Source organism: Maylandia zebra, linkage group LG10 (assembly GCF_041146795.1).
Source record: "Maylandia zebra isolate NMK-2024a linkage group LG10, Mzebra_GT3a, whole genome shotgun sequence".
Lineage (NCBI taxonomy): Eukaryota > Metazoa > Chordata > Actinopteri > Cichliformes > Cichlidae > Maylandia > Maylandia zebra.
Window position 1 is genome coordinate 7,583,284 of NC_135176.1, and position 19,231 is coordinate 7,602,514.

The 19,231-nt window shown below is 45.6% G+C and overlaps 1 protein-coding gene across 9 annotated transcripts in view; it reads left to right on the forward strand.

Annotated features, from left to right (window-relative positions):
- The window catches only part of srrm3 (serine/arginine repetitive matrix 3), a 144,940-nt gene that overhangs the window by 64,957 nt on the left and 60,752 nt on the right, over nucleotides 1–19,231 (forward strand). For all 9 annotated transcript variants that reach the window (XM_076888947.1, XM_076888949.1, XM_076888952.1 and 6 more), the window contains one exon: nucleotides 10,504–10,804. In XM_076888947.1, coding sequence (XP_076745062.1) covers nucleotides 10,515–10,804 — 290 coding nt within the window. In that variant the 5' untranslated portion in view covers nucleotides 10,504–10,514. The remainder of the gene's footprint in view (nucleotides 1–10,503; nucleotides 10,805–19,231) is intronic.

The following is a 19,231-nucleotide window of genomic DNA, read 5'->3' on the forward strand; positions in this document are numbered from 1 at the left end:
CCGTTGTAGTTTTGGGATGTCCTGTCATCACCTGCAAGCTATTCAAAGAGGCAGACAGGCAAAATAATGAAAGATCCCAGTAGCGTGAAACTCATAGGGGCTGCAGAGGGTAGGACAAATATTATTTGCTTTTCAGACAGGCAAAAATTCCCCTTTGGAAAACCCCCAAAAACTTCACTATTATTTCAGTCTGGGCAGTGTCCTCTGAAATATCTCATAAGCTTAATATAACATTCCTAATGAGAAAGAGATTTTTTTTTCGGTGTGTGGCCACTTTCTGAATGTTATCCTTATTAATTGAGCTTTAAGTGCATGATCCATCCGCTGCATGCATTGATGAGTCAGCCTTGGATGGGTTGCCAGCAGTGTTGGTCAAGTTACTTGAAAAAAGTAATCGGATTACAGTGCTGCCCATCTCTGGTTGCCAGCGACAATTTAACTCAGAGATCACAATGTTTGCATGGAAATAATGGCAATCTTCCAGCATTTAGTGATGAGCGGTACCTTGCACAGCAGCCATGTGTGGATATCGTTTTCTGCTGTGGGCTTGATTTGTTGCATTCAAGGTTCATTATTTGTCTTTATTTGTCACATGCATAGTCATACAAGTATAACACACAGTGAAATGTAACCTGACACGCTCCTCAACATGTGCAAAAAATGGGGGGGGGGGGGTAGAGGAAGAACATTATATATATATATATATATATATATATATATATACATATATAAAGGCAGCAGGCCCGGACAAGGTGTGTCCTAGGATGCTAAAGGCGTGTGCTGCTGAACTTGGGGAGCCGCTACAACGAGTCTTCAACCTCAGTCTGCGACTGGGGAGAGTGCCCGCCCTATGGAAGACATCCTGCATCGTCCCGGTCCCCAAAAAGAACCGGCCCAATGAGCTGAATGACTTCCGACCGGTGGCACTGACGTCACATCTTATGAAGACTCTAGAGCGGCTCTTCCTCAACTTCCTCCGACCACAGGTACAACATGCCCAGGACCCACTACAGTTTGCATACAAGGCGGGTGTCGGAGTGGAGGATGCCATCCTGTACCTCCTACACAGAGCCCACTCACACCTGGATGGGGGAAAAGGCACGGTCAGGATACTGTTTCTTGACTTTTCCAGTGCCTTTAATACCATCCGGCCCTGTATGCTTCAGGAAAAACTGAACAGGATGGAGGTGGAGCCCTGCCTGGTGGCTTGGATCTCCGACTACCTCACCGACAGACCACAGTACGTCAGGCTGAAGGACATCACGTCTGACACTGTGGTCAGCAGCACAGGAACACCACAGGGAACTGTGCTGTCCCCTCTTCTCTTCACCCTGTACACCTCTGACTTCTGCTACAACTCTGAATTATGCCATATTCAGAAGTTTGCAGATGACACGGCCATCATGGGGTGTATCTGGGATGATCAGGAAGAGGAGTACAGAAGTCTGGTGAGGAACTTTGTCGCATGGAGTCACACAAACCACCTGCAACTCAACACCTCAAAGACTAAGGAACTGGTTGTGGACTTCGGGAGGTCCAGAGAAGGTCCACTGCCGGTTCAGATAGAGGGGGAGGAGGTGGTCAACAAGTACAAGTACCTCGGGCTGTGGGTGGACAATAAACTGGACTGGTCATGCAACACAGAGCACCTGTATAAAAAAGCCCAAAGCCGACTGTACTTCCTCAGGAGGCTGAGGTCTTTTAACATCTGCAGGAAGCTCCTGAGGATGTTTTACCAGTCGGTGGTTGCTGGAGTACTTTTCTATGCTGTGGTGTGCTGGGGGAGCAGCACAGCAAAGAGGGACTCATCCAGGCTGGAGAAACTGATCAGGAAGGCTAGCTCTGTGGTCGGCATGAAGCTGGACACTCTGGTGACAGTGGCAGAGAAAAGGACATTAAAGAAACTGATGGACATTATGAACAATGCTGGGCATCCTCTGCACACGGCCATAAACAATCAGAAGAGTCTGTTCAGTGACAGGTTGCTTCTCCCCAAGACAAGAACTAACAGACTTAAAAACTCCTTTGTCCCACACACCATCAAACTGTTTAACTCCTCTCTGGAGGGGAGAGGGAGGGGAAACAGGAGGACAAAGGAGGGGGGAACAACTAAGCTGTAGTGCCTCTTCACCTCACTGTACAATACCTTGTGCAATACTTTTTGTAAATAGTCAACAGTGCAATAGACTCAATACTTGAAATGTGCAATTCACTTGTATTTTTATTTTTTATTCCTATTTATTCTATTTATCCCCTTTGTATATTTTATTTATATTTGTCTCTGTATTTATATATATGTGTGTGTGTGTGTGTGTGTGTGTATATATATATATATATATATATATATATATATATATATAACAATTCTGTAACTGTAACTTCGGTCGTTGCTGTGCTTTTTGGAAGTCGAATTTCCCAGAGGAACCCACCCGAGGGATTAATAAAGTTCTATCTTATCTTATCTTATATATATATATATATATATATATATATATATTTATAAAAACACCCAGCACGCCCCTGCGGGCGGTTTATTCTTCAAGTTCGGGTCCTCTACCAGAGGCCTGCTGGAGCCATTCGCCTAGCTTGGGAGTCACCGCAGCTAGTGCTCCAATTACCACGGGGACCACCGTTACCTTCACCCTCCACATCCTCTCGAGCTCTTCTCTGAGCCCTTGGTATTTCTCCAGCTTCTCGTGTTCCTTCTTCCTGATATTGCTGTCATTCGGAACCGCTACATCGATCACTACGGCCGTCTTCTTCTGTTTGTCTACCACCACTATGTCCGGTTGGTTAGCCACCACCATTTTGTCTGTCTGTATCTGGAAGTCCCACAGGATCTTAGCTCGGTCATTCTCCACCACCCTTGGGGGCATCTCCCATTTTGACCTTGGGACTTCCAGGTTATACTCGGCACAGATGTTCCTGTACACTATGCCGGCCACTTGGTTATGGCGTTCCATGTATGCCTTGCCTGCTAGCATCTTGCACCCTGCTGTTATGTGCTGGGGCATCTTTACACAGCCTGCACCTGGGGTCTTGCCTGGTGTGATAGACCCCAGCCTCTATGGATCTTGTACTCAGAGCTTGTTCTTGTGCTGCCATGATTAGTGCCTCTGTGCTGTCTTTCAGTCCAGCTTTGTCCAGCCACTGGTAGGATTTCTGGATATCAGCCACCTCCTCTATCTGCCGGTGGTACATACCGTGCAGGGGCCTGTCCTTCCATGATGGTTCCTCGTCTCCCTCCTCTTTCTTGGGTTTCTGCTGCCTGAGGTATTCACTGAGCACTCGGTCAGTTGGGGCCATCTTCCCAATGTATTCTTGGATGTTCGTTGTCTCATCCTGGACTGTGGTGCTGACACTCACCAGTCCCCGGCCCCCTTCCTTCCGCTTAGCGTACAGCCTCAGGGTGCTGGACTTGGGGTGAAACCCTCCATGCATGGTAAGGAGCTTTCTTGTCTTTATGTCAGTGGCTTCTATCTCCTCCTTTGGCCAGCCTATTACCCCAGCAGGGTACCTGATCACGGGCAGGGCGTAGGTGTTGATGGCCCGGATCTTGTTCTTGCCGTACATTGGGTGAATGTGCAGTAGTAGCAGCAAGCAGGTGAATTCTGTACATTAATATGAATAGACATCTGACTATTTTACAGGATAGACAATATAACCATTTTTAAAATTAAAGGAATTTGGAATGTACATTGTGCCTTGGTTTAGAGTGTCTGGAAGAGAGTCCTGTCTCAGTCAATTATAGATGATGTGAGAGGGCGGGTGTGTGTGTTTAGGGCCCGGGGATAGAAGCTCCTCTTGAGTCTCTCTGTCCTTGCCCGGATGATGCAGAACCTTCTACCAGATTGCAGGAGTTGGAACAGTTTGTTGCCAGGATGGGACGGGTCCTTCAGTATCTGCTCTAGTCCGGCATCTCCTGGTGTAGGTGTCCTGAAGCGGGGGGAGAGCAATCCTGCAGCAGCGTTCTGCTGTACGGATCACTCTCTGGAGAGCTTTTAGGTCCTTCACACAGCTGTTCCCAAACCACGATGTCATGTTCTGTGTGAGGATGCTCTCCACAGCGCCTGTATAGAAAATCCTGAGGATCTTTGGAGAGACCCTGAACTTCCTCAGTTGTCGTAGGTGATACAGGCGCTGCCTAGCCTTTTTGGTCTGGGCCTGAATGTGGGCAGCCCATGTCAGGTCTGAGGAGATGTGGACACCAAGATACTTGAAGGACTGCACCCTCTCCACTGGAGCGCCATTGATGATAATGGGCTTGTAGTCTCTGTGCTGACTCCTTCTGAAGTCCACCACCAGCTCCTTGGTCTTGCTGAGGTTCAGCTGGAGGTGGTTGTCCTGGCACCATGATGCCAGATTCTTCACTTCATCCATGTAGGCCGCCTCATCGTTGTTGGAGATGGCACCCAACACCACTGTGTCATCAGCAAACTTCACAATGGTGTTGGAGCCATGGGTTGCCACACAGTCTGAAGTGTAGAGGGAGTAGAGCAGTGGCGAGAGGACCTGTGGTGCTCCTGTGTTGATGGTGATGCTGTTAGAGACGTGGATCCTCTGTGGATCTGTTGGATCGGTAGGCGAACTGCAGCGGATCTGTGGTGTCTGGGATGGAGGAGGAGATGATGTTCTTCAGCAGCCTCTCAAAGACCTTCATTACCGAGGTCAGTGCAACTGGCCGGTAATCGTTCAGGGATGAGGGTTTGCTGTTCCTGGGCACAGGGATGATGGTGGATCTTTTGAAGCATGTGGGGACCACAGACTTCGCCAGGGACTCGTTGAAGATGTAAGTGAACACACCTGCTAGCTGGTCAGCACAGCAGCGCAGCAGACGGCCGGTGATGCCGTCTGGCCCCGCCACTTTCCTTGTGTTCACTCTCAGAATCAGAATCAGAATCAGAAAGGGTTTTATTGCCAAATGTTGAGCGGGTTTACAACATTAGGAAATTGCTGCGGTGCTTCAGTGCAAACATACTGTTATAAATTAAGCTTGAATAGACATGAAAATAAAAATGAGAATAAGAATTAAAAGTGCTAAGTAGATAGATAGATATATACATGATATATACATGAGTGCAGGTGGTGATCAGTGCCAAACATGGAATGATGCAGTGAACACAGCGTAGGGTCATGTGTTAGTGGTGGGAACAGTCATACGGTTATTGTTCATGTGTTCAACAGCAGAGGGGAAGAAACTGTTCTTATGGCGAGAGGTTCTGGTGCGAATGGACCGGAGCCTCCTGCCTGAGGGGAGCAGGTCAAACAGACTGTGTCCAGGGTGAGAAGGGTCAGCTGTGATCCGAGCTGCACGCCCCAGTGTCCTGGAGGTGTACAGGTCCTGCAGAGATGGGAGTCTGCAGCCAATCACCTTCTCAGCAGAGCGCACAACACGCTGCAGTCTCTGTTTGTCCCTGATAGTGGCTCCAGCGTACCACACGGTGATGGAGGAGGTGAGGATGGACTCGATGATTGCAGTGTAGAATTGCATCATCGTCCGTGTTGGCAGGTTGAATTTCTTCAGCTGCCTCAGGAAGTACATCCTCTGCTGGGCTTTCTTAATGATGGAGGTGATGGTGGGCTCCCACTTCAGGTCCTGGGTGATGGTGGTACCCAGGAAGCGGAATGAGTCCACAGAGGTGATGGGGGTGTCAGTCAGGATGATGGGGGGGAGTGGAGCTGTGTGCTTCCTGAAGTCCACAATAATCTCCACTGTCTCCTGGGCATTCAGCACCAGGTTGTTGTGGCTGCACCAGGACACCAGACGTTCAACCTCCCTCCTGTAGGCAGACTCATCCCCGTCCGAGATGAGTCCAATAACGGTGGTGTCATCTGCAAACTTGATTAGCTTGACAGACTGGTGGGTGGAGGTGCAGCAGTTAGTATACAGGGAGAAGAGCAGGGGAGAAAGAACACAGCCCTGAGGGGAGCCGGTGCTGATGGTCCGGGAGTCCGAGACATTCTTTCCCAGCCTCACATGCTGTTTTCTGTCTGTCAGGAAGTCAGTGATCCACCGGCAGATGGGATCAGGCACATTCAAAACAAAAATGGTAAACAAAAAAGGTAACAAAAAATAATTTCCCCCAGGGATCAATAAAGTATTCTGATTCTGATTCTGATTCATCTGGGAAAGCTTGCCTCGGAGATGGTCTGGAAGGATGGTATTGAAGGCAGAGCTGAAGTCCACAAACAGGATCCTGGCGTAGGTTCCTGGGGAGTCCAGATGCTGCAGGATGAAGTGTAGGGCCATGTTGATGGCGTCATCTACAGACCTGTTGGCTCTGTATGCAAACTGCAGGGGGTCCAGGAGGGGGGCCGTGAGGGTCTTGAGATAGGAGAGAACCAGGCGCTCAAAAGACTTCATGACCACAGATGTCAGAGCCACGGGTCTGTAGTCATTTAGTCCAGTGATCCTAGGTTTCTTGGGGACAGGGATTATGGTAGAGGACTTGAAGCAGGCAGGCACATGACATGCCTGCAGTGAGGAGTTGAAACTCCTTAATGCCGCTCGGACGTCATGCTCCGCGATGTACTGCTACTTCCGTAAACTCGATGATGTCGACTGCGCATGCTCTGAACATGTCCCAGTCGCCGTCGTTGAGTGCGTCCTGTAGCGTAGCTTCTGATTGGGCAGTCCACCGTTTTACCTCCCTCGTGGTCACGTCTTCCCGCCGTATGTTTTGTTTATACTGGGGAATGAGGAAGATGGCGTTGTGGTCAGACTTCCCAAAAGCCGGGTGTGAGACAGCTTTGTAGCCCTGCTTGTATGGCGTGTAGCAGTGATCCAAAATACGATCCCCTCTCGTTGGACACGAGACATGCTGGTAAAAGTTTGGCATGACTTGTCTGAGGTTCGCTTTATTAAAGTCTCCTGCTACAATGAGGGCTGCGCCCGGGTCCTTGTTTTGAAGCGAGCTCAGCACATCATGTAATTCGGACAAAGCCATACCTGTGTCCGCTTGGGGTGGGATGTAGACCACCGTGGCGATGACTGAGGTGAACTCACGGGGCAGATAGAAAGGGCGGCACTTAATGCTCAGGAACTCCAGATGTGGCGAGCAGCCGCTGGAAAGAGTAGAAATGCTCCTGGCATCACACCACTTTCTGTTTACCATGAAACACATTCCTCCACCTTTGGTTTTGTTTGACTCTGCCGTTCTGTCCGCGCGGAGCACAAAGAATGAATCCGACGGAGTTACAGCCTGGTCCGGCACGGTGGGGGTCAGCCATGTCTCCGTGAAGCACAGAATGTTGCAGTCCCTCATGTCACGTTGGAAGGTGACCCTTGCTCTTAGGTCATCGAGCTTGTCCTCCATGGATTGTACATTGGCCAGTAGGATGCTGGGCAGTGGTGCGCGATGTGCCTGCTGTCTCAGTCTATTCCTAATGCCAGCGCGTTTCCCTCGGCGCTTCTTTGTTCTGCGCCTCGGATGAGCGGCCCGTCCTTTGTTGTTCTCCGCGCCGCGTAGAATCTCTGGCGGCAAGGAAGGATCGGGTTTAAAAGTGTCCAAGATTAGATGTGCAACCTTGGCACCGATGTTTACAAGTGATACGCTGTCGTATACTATAAGACTAGAGGACTGGAGAATGCCATGTTGCATAATGTTAGCAGAAGACAGGCTGCAGTATAGACACAGCAGAGGCCTCCCCAGCGGCAAGGTCCAATCAAGCAGACAGCACAGGAAAACCACTGACAGAAGTTAAGGACACAGCAGTGCAGCCTTCTTTCTTCTCTTTCTAAAGAAATGGCACGAGTCACAGGCTCTGGAGCAGAGTATTGAATGTCCAAGTGTGTGTTAATCTGTTTGGGATTTGAAATAATTGATGGCGGCGCTTTGTGCTTGCGGCTAAACAACTTCACTTAGCACATGACTAATTACAGACAGTGTTTGTCGGGATGTGACAGTCTTATACGCCTTTGCAATAATAGCAGAAGAGGTCAGTGCCAGCATTAATACAGCAGCTAGAGATAACCTTCAGTCCCTGCAGAGGACTCGCACACAATTAGCTGTGCGCCTTATCGGCTCAATGACAAGTCTCCCTTTCTGCTCTGACTTTTTCTTTTTATCACACAATTAAATAATTTAGTTGTTTTAACTTGAAAGAAAACAGATTCTCTGCCCATCCCATCTCCCCGGGAAAAAAGGAATGATGCATTAATATAATGAGGAGGCTCCAGTTTAACGTAACGACAGATGTGGGCCAGGCTCTACATCTGGTGAAGAATTTAATTTGGAATGGGAGGGTCCTTTTGCTCTGATTTTCAGATGTTATCATTTCATTTAACCTTGCTGTGAAGGAGCCTGCCTTTAATGTTGGGATGTGTGCATGTTGTGACATTTATGGGAGGGCTCGTGGATCTCTTGTAGGCCAAGACAGGACTTCCAGAATAAGCCACAGACTGTATATGAGAGAGAAGAGAAGCTGATGGGGAATTTTAATGATCCACAGGGTGTGGATTCTCTGGGAGCAAAAAGAACTCCAGTCCTACAAGAAAATAATCGTACCGCTTAGGTTATGATCCCAACTACTAGATTCAAGTCCTGTTAAATATCATATGATGGGATATGATTTGTAATTTGTGGTCACAATAAAGCAGGGTATACTTTAGTGTGGTCTAACCCTAACCCCTGTATTTCTCAGTCTGATCCACCTTTTTTATAACATCTGCTTTCAAAACACAAAAATAGTGATTCTTCAGCTCAAGGCTTCAAATCAAGACCTCACAGTGGCAGCGTCTATCTTTTTTACACAGTCTACAGCACGTATGGCGTTATCCATAGTTCTCCCCTAAGTGCATCTCCAAACCCACAACCCTGCTCTCTTTGTAGCCAAAGAGCTATGCAAATTAACATAAACGGCACATTTTTTTACTTAAGATGCGGGTTGCTTCATTTTTCTCTTGTCATTTAATAATTAAGTCCTTTAAATTTAATGTTCCATAAGTGCATGTGAGTTCTTGCTTGTGCTTTTGTTGAATCTGTGGGATGCATGAATGTAAATTTCTCTGTAAGCACACAAATACACGCACATTAAGCTACATTTCATTTCACATCTAAATGAACTGTCTGTTATTCACAGAGTGATTCATATATCACATATTCCTGTCTTTTCACCAGTTGTGTGTTGCTGCTGTCTGCCTGAATGTCATTTTAAACACCCTTTTTAAAGATGAGAGCTTTTCTCCTTACCATCTTCTGCAGGTGAGCGTGTGTAGATGAGAGATTACTGTCATGGAATATCAAGCGCTGATTTACTGTATAATAGATTCAGAGATGATGCCTCCTGCTGTCCTGCCACCTGTTCTGTCACCCGAGAGCCGCACACATCCACGGCTTGTTTACCAGCACACGGCACTCCAGAACACAAGCACATCCCTATTAACCAGTCAAAGACTACCAGGAGCAGCTCAAATGCACAAAAGCGTGAGACGGCACAGCATTAGCTTGTTCGCACACTCCCTGTGATTAGATAAAAGAAAAGGGAATGGCTTGTGACTGTAGCTCTGAGAGTCTGTCCATCCAGCTTCAGTATCAACCTGTCTTGAGTCCTCAATGTGTGGCAGTGATGAAGTGCCTCAGCCGGCCTTCTGTGCCTCCGCACTGAAAAATGAAGTCATTAGTTGTAGAGGGAGAGGAGCTTAAGTTCGCGGGCACGCTATAAGCCCTTCCACACTTCCCGTGCGCTCAGCACTGGCCTTAAAAGAACAGTCTGTCTTAATCAGAGTCCAGTCCACACAACACTTCCACCAGATGCTTTTTTATTAACAAAATGACATTCTCACCATTTCATGAGTAAATGAGGCAGAAAGAGAAAAGATTAAGGAAGTCAAAATCAAACAGGGCATTGAGTTTCTTCTCACACTAACCTTTGTCACTCATTTCTGTCTTTAAGTATGCTTATTGCTCCCATTGTTTTTTCCTTGTCACGTCATATGGTTTTTATATGACCTTTACAGTTTACAGCTTTAGTTTGCTCCACTAGATACGAGAGTGTAGAAGAGGAAGCACTCTGTCTCCTAACCTGCCTTTAGGCACTACTTAGTTGTTGACTCACAGAGCTGAAGTTACTTCCAGTTCTGTCTCTGGCTGTGCATGTCCACATGTACCCAAGATCCAAATTGTGTGTGTACGTGCATGGGTGCAGTATATTGGTGCGAGTGTGTGCAATCGTACTGCTCAGTTCAGGCAGAAATGCTGCAGCCTGTCCAAAGATATTAACATCAAATGAAGCGCTCACCTTTCAGTTTCAGAATGTTTGTGGCTTACTGCTGGTTCAGATAGTGTGATGTACTGACAACATTTAGAGATGGGTACAAAATGGTCTTTGATGGGGATTTTTTTTTTACTAAATGTATAAAGATTACTCCCACTGAGTGAGAACCTCCCAAAACAAGGGAAAGATCTGACATTAAATGATTAATGTGAGTGAGACCCACAAGTGACAGCTTCTCTCATCCCCTCTCTCCGTTAACCTTTGGTCTCTTCATCTCTGTCTCGACAGATTCAGTAATCATGTATGATGCAACAAGGGTGCTGTCTCCGAAAGATGGTGCAAACGGTTTGGCCCAGCCGGTTGTCCCTGGAGCAGGAGCAGGAACAGCTGTAGGATCTGGAGGGCCAACTGCAACTACAGTGCTGCAAGCTAAAACTGAAGAGGGGCAGTCAGTTAAGGAGGAGGAGGAGGAGCCCAAAGCAGAGCCTGTCCTGGTGAAGAAGCCCCACAGAGAAATTCTGGACCATGAGAGGAAGAGGAGGGTGGAGCTCAAATGTATGGAGCTCCAAGAGATGATGGAGGAGCAAGGGTAAGTAAAGAACAAATAGTAAAAAAACAACAGATAAGATAACAGTACTAAGTTGGTCGAAAATAACTTGATTATTGACCCTGAGGGAATGATTATATAGGGTACAATGATAGTCCTGAGTGTTATATTATTATAGTCCTTTATTTATAATTTAATTTGTTTGGAGACCTTTTTTAAGTTATTTGAAGAGCTGAGTAAGTTTAGGTTGCCATGGTTAACACTAAAGTAATTTTTAGACAGCACAGATTACACAGATTACAAAACAGAAGATAGAAATAAGGTTAAATAAATAAGGTTACGGGTAAGAATGTGCTTGCATTCATAGTTAGTCACATGTGTAGCATGAATAAAACCAGAGTTGTCGAGGCAACTAGATTTATTAAACTAGACTGGGAGCTGATTTGCTAGGCTTACAGTGCCTTAAGCATTTACAAAGTTGCATTAATAAAGAAATAACTCAATCTAAACCTAATCAAAGAGAAGTTTAATATTTGGTCTATTGATTTGCACTGGGCTTATTTGTTAGAAGGTTCAGTCGTTAGTAAGAAAATTCCCCAAGGAAGCCATCTGTTGAAGTCAAACTAAAATATTACCTGCAGAAGAGTTACAGTTTCAGTGGTAAGGCACAACTTTGACTTTGAGGGAAAATTGTTTCCACTTCCAGCTTGCATTGCACTTTTTTCAAGTTTTACTACTGCTCATTGGTCAGTTAGCTTAGTGCTCATTGGCCAGTTAGTGTTTGTCGGAACGTTGCCATCTTTAATGCAAACTGCAGGCAACTGCGGCAATCTCCTTATGAGCAAACTAATTTGTGAAAGGCAGCAGTCACTTGCCAACCAATATAAATATAATTTTTCCCTAGTTACGGTTGTTATGCACTCACCACCTGGTTGCTAGGTCTTTGTGACTGGGGCCAAAAAATATCATAGAGCTATTAGATGGGAGAATACTACAATGTAGTTGATATTTTATTTTCAGCTCAATACATGTTTTTCTTGGACAATTTTCTTACTAATGGCTGAAATTTAAAACAAATTAATTTTTTAAGACCAAGAGCAGAGATTGCCAAGAGGTCTCTAGGCCTGTGTGGCTGAAGCCTTACCCCTTGAATCCAGCAATCTATATTGATCCAAGTTTTCTTTTTTTAAATTATCTCCCTTCGTGTTGAAGCATTTCTTTATTATTTCTGCAACAGTACTTAGCTGCTCTTGTTCTTGGCTGCTATTTTTTTCCAAGTCCTGTAATTTGACTCGATATGCTGGCAGCAGGTTGGCAATATGAGCTATGTCTTCTAAATCATGGGAGACAATTTTGTGAGCTAAACGCACAAATAAAAGTGGAACTGCTCTTGATTCAGCTGAGCAAAAGGTTGTGTTTGGCTTTGTAAGGAAGCCCACATGTGATGCATGTGTATTCAAACTAGAGTCCAATCTGAAATGCTTGCGTAGGCAAGTCGGATGGAAAAAAAAGAGTTGCTCTTGGGTTTTGATGTCAACTGACATTACCTTTTTCAGAGAAACGGTAGTTGTTTATCTGTTTTTCACAATGCAGTTATTGGGATGCTGGTTGGAGTGCAAGCCATAAAGGCTTGTGTAGCACAGAGCCTGACATTGACAGGTATGTACCTGTAGGGGTGCTGAGTTCACAAGCTGCACCAGAACATTACATTCAGACACCGTAACCTGCCAGAAGTCATTTTCATCATAATATTGGGAGGATGAAAAAAAAAAAATTCTCTCTGGAAGAGTGGAGTAAACTTAAGGAGCTGTGTTTTTGTGAGGAAATGGTGCATAACAATGTGTTTTTATACTTTTATCAGCATGCTTTGGAAATGTTATCAGTCACAGTGCTCTGTCGTGACACAATTGAATCATATTATTCTTTTATTCTCATTTTTAAAACAGGCATTATTGTGAGACACTGAATTAAACTGCAGTCCTTCTTGTAAGAGGTTGCTCTGAAACCTCTAAAGATAGAGCTAAAGATAACTGTTTCTTGGCATAAGAAGGGTTCAGGGTGCAGGACCTGGGTGCTTCCTGATTGGCCGGGTGCCCCAGTTAACATAATTGGCAGCATTAACAATTAGCAGCCCAGCGAAGAATCATGTATTTGCTTTAAGGTCTCCTGATTTCTGGTTGGGTGCCTGTGGAGACACAGGGAGGTGTTGAAGGGCCTTGTCATGGGTGCCAGGGGATTGTACACTGTTCCCAAGCCAACAGTGGGAGTTAGTTAGGGAAGGTAATCATGCATGCATATAGGCTGCATCCCAATTCAGGGTCTGCAGCCTTATGGGCCGCATTTTAAGGCCGATTATGTCACAGCAACGCGACGAAGGTTGTCCCAATTCAAGGGCTGCTCGAAATGCGGCCTCAAATGTGTCCTTCATTTCCCTGAATTTTAAGGATGTGGTGGTGTAGACTTCGTGGCCCAACATATCCCAGAATGCATAGCGCGGCGCTGGGTGTGGATAATTTTGCCGGAAAAAAACGGCGGATGAGGGGCGCCCGAAGAGTAAACTTTGAGTAAGTACTGAATATTATGTCACTTATTTATGTGCAAATGTTTAATAAGAAAGACCATTAAAACATTACTGTTGGCCACATGTCGGCAAAGTTATGTGACATTAGTGACGTTTGTACTAACTTGGTTTTAAAGCCTTTACTTTAAAATATACGCCGTCCAATAGCTGACCTTAATCTTACAGAGAATGATCAAAGCTCATGTAGAAACAAACAAACAAATGAACAAAAGATTTTCTCCTTCATTTCTGTCAAACAAAGCTGTATGAAACGTTTCCAGCTGTTAGTATCATCGTTGCTAGGCAACCTGGGCAGCGCGACGGAGGCTAGACCGTCCCATTTTACAAGCCTCGCACTTCCGGCCTTAGTGGTCTTTGAGTACGCGGCCCTTGTGGGCCGTTAAGGCTGCGTACTTTTAGGCTGCAGACCCTGAATTGGGATACAGCCATAGAGATGTAGCAATTCAATCACCCACCCATTTCTGCTTCCCAATGTTGCCACTGAGTTGAATTTTACTCAGCTAAATGTGTTACAGCCATAGGGATAGTTAGCTCAGAACGCAGGACAGCCCAGCCGAGTCCATTTCATTAGCATCCAGCAAAAGTTAGGAAGAACCATGGAAACTGTAGAGATGGCAGACAGCCCTTATCAACAATCTCAGTGCTTCTCCCTGGCGTGTTTGCTCACACACGCACACACATACTGTACACACATGCACACTGCTGCTTGAATAACTACAGCTCGCAGCCAAACTCCAGGCGAGACCATAATTAATGATGAGCTCTGTGATCCTGTGTCAGTGCAGAGAAAACTCACTTTCCCACTGATACCTCGTGACATTTTACTCACATCACATTTGTCATTTACAGAAAGCTGACTAATCCATGATGTATTAGGGGTGAGTGATCCAATTGAATGAAAGGCAATCGAATTAGAGTGGGATTTTTTGTTTTTTGTTTTTTTGGGGGGGCTTAGTGTTGATATGAGAGGTGGCAGGCACATTTGAATGCTAGAGTGAGGAATCTTTTATCTGGCTAAGTATTTACATGAATTAAATCAATGCACTGGGTGGTTTTTATTTTTATTTTTTTTAAGGTGAAGCTGGATTGTACTGCCACTCATTTTTGTGCTCGTCCCTCGTTCCCTGAGCGTAACTGCTCTTGTCAGCCTGCGAGGTCTCATTAAGTCTGTAGGGTAATAGTAAAGCCACAGCAGATTGATGAAGCTGAAGGACAGCTACTGAGGATAGACAGAGGGGGTTACACACTTGCCATCTGTCAAGGTCTACTCATCTCCTGGCCTGGAGAAGATGTAATAGGTCCCAGTTTGAGAAAAGAGCCACAATGTCTACTGGAGTGGTGTAGTGGCACGCAGCAGCTTGGCAAATGATGACAGCACGCAAGGAGACAAGACATTCGCACTGACGGGCTCCACTGTGCTCGTCTGACTGCACGGCCTCGGCTGGCACACGGTCGCACATGAAGGATGGCGACCACTCAGCTGAGTGTTAAAGCAAGCCCTGGATGGACTCAACTCATCTTGTTAAGCTATAATCAAAGGAGAATCCCATTTGGCAGCTTGGCTCAGCACAGCTACCCGTGCCTCTCCAATTTCTAATGTGCCTCTTTAAATGAGAGAGCGTGTGTGCAGGATTAAGGGATAGAGCAGGGGATGAAACACAGGGATAGAGAGGCAGAGCAATGCCAGGCATTAGACACAATTAAGATGGTGGCTGGAGTCTGTTTTCATTTGTAGTGGATTTAAGCCACGTCACCCTCGAATCCTGGTTTTGACTGAGGACGGGGTGAAGGATTAGGCTCAGGGGAAGGTTGGATGGCAGCACCCCCCATCCCATTTCCCTAGCTTTGCCAGCACATGGCAAGACACTCCCCTCCTCCCTTTCCGCACAGCCCCCCAGCTCCTCTCCGAAGATAAACCCAGGATAAATGGTCTGTCGTGAGTGATGGCCTCACCCCGGGAGCCAATTAGACAGGCTCAGCGAGTGCATTCATTTAGCTACCCAAGGCTTGGCAGCATCTCGCATTTATTGGTACATTGAGTGCTCCATCACTGCATGGTGCATCGCCTTTTCATGTATATGAGATGGGCTAGAGGTTACATATATCATATATGTGACATATGTCTGGAAGAGCACAAGAGGCACGGTCTGTTAGAGTAGCTCCTGTAGGCGATAGAACATAACTTAAGCTCTATCAGCATCCCATCCGTCTCCCATCAAAGAATATTGATGTACTGAATATGTCAAACTAATGCGTAGTGTCTACTTCTAATCAGCTCTAGGTGCCACATAATAATACGCCTGGCTGAATGATTTTGATCACAGTGGCTGCTCTGTATGCAAGGGTCCAGACTCTATTTCAGGGGTGTTTTTCCATGCTAACCGAGGCATAATAATCATGCATGGTTTGAACTCCTGTGGTGTCTGAGCCTTTAATGAGCTCTCTTCACAGGCTTCACTCAAACTACATGGTCACACACACACACCCAAAAAACCCACACAGGAGCTCCAAGCTCCATATATGTGTCAGTACATATGAATGTTGAGAGACACCAAGATAACGTTGAAAGTGTGTGCTAGGCTTGTGCATGCACCAAGATGCCGGTGCAAGAAATATGTCTTACCGCTTCGCCAAGCAGAAACAATAGATGCGCTTGTGTATTGAAAAATGAATATCTGTTTTAAAGTCAAGTAGAGAGGTCTGGTCCAACATAAACAACATAAGGAACAACACAGCTAAATTTGAGTATTATATGTTGATACAGGCATACAAGTGACCCAAGGCAGAACAGTAAGAAGAGGAAGCTTTATATTAGCTGAGAGCGAACTTGGAGCGTTTTGGCTGCTTCCATTGTGATGTAACATCTACAGTGACACTTTTTTAATTGCAAGAGATGTGAGCAGCCCGGATCTTATTAAGAGAGCTTCTCTCAGAGCCTTTGAGGCCAGAGCAAATAATTATCTCTCTCTGCTCTGATGGAGCTTTTCCTGCAAGCCAAAGCCTGCGTCATAAGACACAAGACGATAAGTGTGTGTCCTGGAAAACCAAAAAAAAAAAAACACTGGATAGGAAAACATCTCAGGGTGAATGGCCCATTTTATAAATTGTAACAAGAGGGGCTCTCAAGGCAATAAAGAAGGTCTGTGCTAGACAAAACAACTTCAAAACCTGTTGTTGTAGAAAGGAGAAGATGAGCAATCAGAAATGGTGGATTGTGCTGCTCCAGCCATTGAGCTGCTTACACTGTGGAGGAGGTGAAGAGGGCATCTTTATAAAGTGGGAAAAAGGTGTACTTGTTCTTTGCTGCCCATTCTCTCTGGTTTATGTTAAATCTGTTATCTAACAGAAAATTTATGGCTGCAGAGAGCATCAATTGAAAAGCCTCTCTCCACTTGAGAGTTAAACTATTTCACTGTGGCACTCCGTAGGTCATTTTAATTCTACCCCTGAAATAGAAATGTGGGGGTGTTCAGGTTTGGTTTCCCATGTTCCCAGAGCCATTCAATCTTACTAACTACACTGGCATCGCTTTTTTTTCTGTAGCTTTGCATCAGAATTGATGGCTGAAAAGTTTCATAGGCATATAGCAGCACCTGGGGACGACTTGTAGAGAAAAGCTCTTCAGATAACAAAGTCGGAGACATTGCCAGCAGTCAGGAATGAGAACACGGGCACTTCACGCAAAGGCACTCCTCATCAAATCGATGACTATCAACATAAGGACAGTCTAGGGGCCAGAGCTATTCATTTTCCAGGAACGTGAGTTAATGAGTGAAATCTGTAAGTGCTCAGAGCTGTTTAATCACTCTAATCAAGATCTTTAATCGTGGTGATTTTTTTATTGCTGGGTGGCGGGCAGGCCTCTCGCTCTGATCGATGTCCCCTGCCTGTTTCCGCCCAAATCACTGGAAGTTTGCATGCCATAGGCCAGGGGTTCCCAAACTTTTTTTGCCAGGCCCCCCTCTGTTTTACAAGAAAAATGTCCCCCCCCCCCCCCCCCCCCCCACACACACACACACACACACACACACGCACGCCCAAACACATCCTGTAACCACACACACCCATATTTTGCTCCACTGCGGTTTATTTCGCACCTCAAACATTTAGTAAACAATTAAGTAAATACAAGTAATCTGCAATAAATTACAGGTAGTGAGAAGATAAACTACTAACTCTTTTATGCTATGTCCACGGGTATTTTTGAAAACGCAGCTGTTTCTATGGTTTGGACCTTTCGTCCACATGTTAATGCCGTTTTGAATCACAGAAAACTGAGATTTTTTAAAACTCCTTTTTTACGTGCACGTGTGGACAAGGAATACAGAGTTTGTCAACGTCAAAGATATGTGCCTTTTTTCACGTCACGCTGTGCGCCACGTTATTGTTTACATGAGAAGAATTGCAGAATGGCAGATATTCAGATTAACAGTAATAATAATAATAATAATGGATTGGATTTATATAGCGCTTTTCAAGGCACCCAAAGCGCTTTACAATGCCACTATTCATTCACTCTCACATTTAGGGATGGGTACCGGTGTCCGGTGCCATGATGGCACCGGTTCTGACATAAACGGTAGTAACCAGACCGAAAAGCAGCGCACATTTCGGTGCTTTATTTCGGTGCTTTTTTTTCCCTGAGCTGTGATACACTTCTAGCCAATCATTTTACGTTTCCGAGGATAGTAGGCGGGGCCAGGTACGTACGTTCAGTTAGAGCAGAGCTACAGATTAAAAATGTCCAAGGCGAAGCGGTCAAAAGTGTGGCTGTACTTCACAGCAAAATATGCAAACTCAGCAGCCTGCAACAAGTGCTTTAAGCTGATACTGTGATACTGTCAAAGGAGGTCACACCAAGAATCCGATTAAACAGCTGGCGACGCATAGCGTTTTTTTTAAAAGCCGAGAAATGCGCCGTATTTGATAGCTTGCTGCGAGACCTCACACCGTGCACGTCGGGTGGGTTGCCAGTTATCGGACCCGGAGCAACATCCCCCAAAAACCCGAAGAATAGAGTCCTGGCCCCTAGCCCTGCCAGTGTAGCAGAAATGATGAGGATGATGATGCAGCAGCAGCCGTTCTTCTCTGCATGAGTAGCTTCATGTTGTTCGTGTGTAATTTACGTTGAGTAGGCTAACCACGTTATTACATTAATGCATGTAAGGTGAACTAGCAAACATCATCATAGCTACATGCGGCTGTCTTCTTGTTTGATGGCAGATACTCCCTTCACCCTGGCCAAAAAGGCTAACATGACCAAAGAAAAAGTGGGAAACAGTTAAACATGAGAGGTTTTTGGACAAAGTTTGTGTTTTTTCCATTGTTTAAGCACTGCTTCCAGCCAAGAGTGATGCCATATATGCCACATAGCTGCAGAAAAGGCACACATTGTTATCTTTTTACAAAAAAAACCAGCTGAACATGAGAGGTTTTTGGACAAAGTTTGTGTTCTCCATTCTTTAAGCACCGGTTCGAGCACCGTTTAAGCACCGGCACCGTTTCAAAAGTACCGATTTGGTACCGGTATCGGATAAAACCTAAACGATACCCATCCCTACTCACATTCAACTCTCACAACCGGGGGAACAAATCGTGGCAGGATCAGCCTGATATTATTTTTATCCCACTTTAATTTTACAGTATAAAGAGCTAACATCTCCAAAATGTCAGGAGTAGTTAGTTATTATAACAAGTGTTTGTGAACTAAAAATCAAGAATGTGGGATACTGTTTGTCCGTGATTTGAAGAGCCCAGCCCGTGCTCCCGACGAAGGGAAAATCAATTCTGCAGGGGAGACCTACTTTGGCACTTGTGCAGGTGAAGCCAAAGGGAAGATATGCTTCACCATATTTTCTAGTCTTTGGCTTAGAATGAAGTTGGTTTGG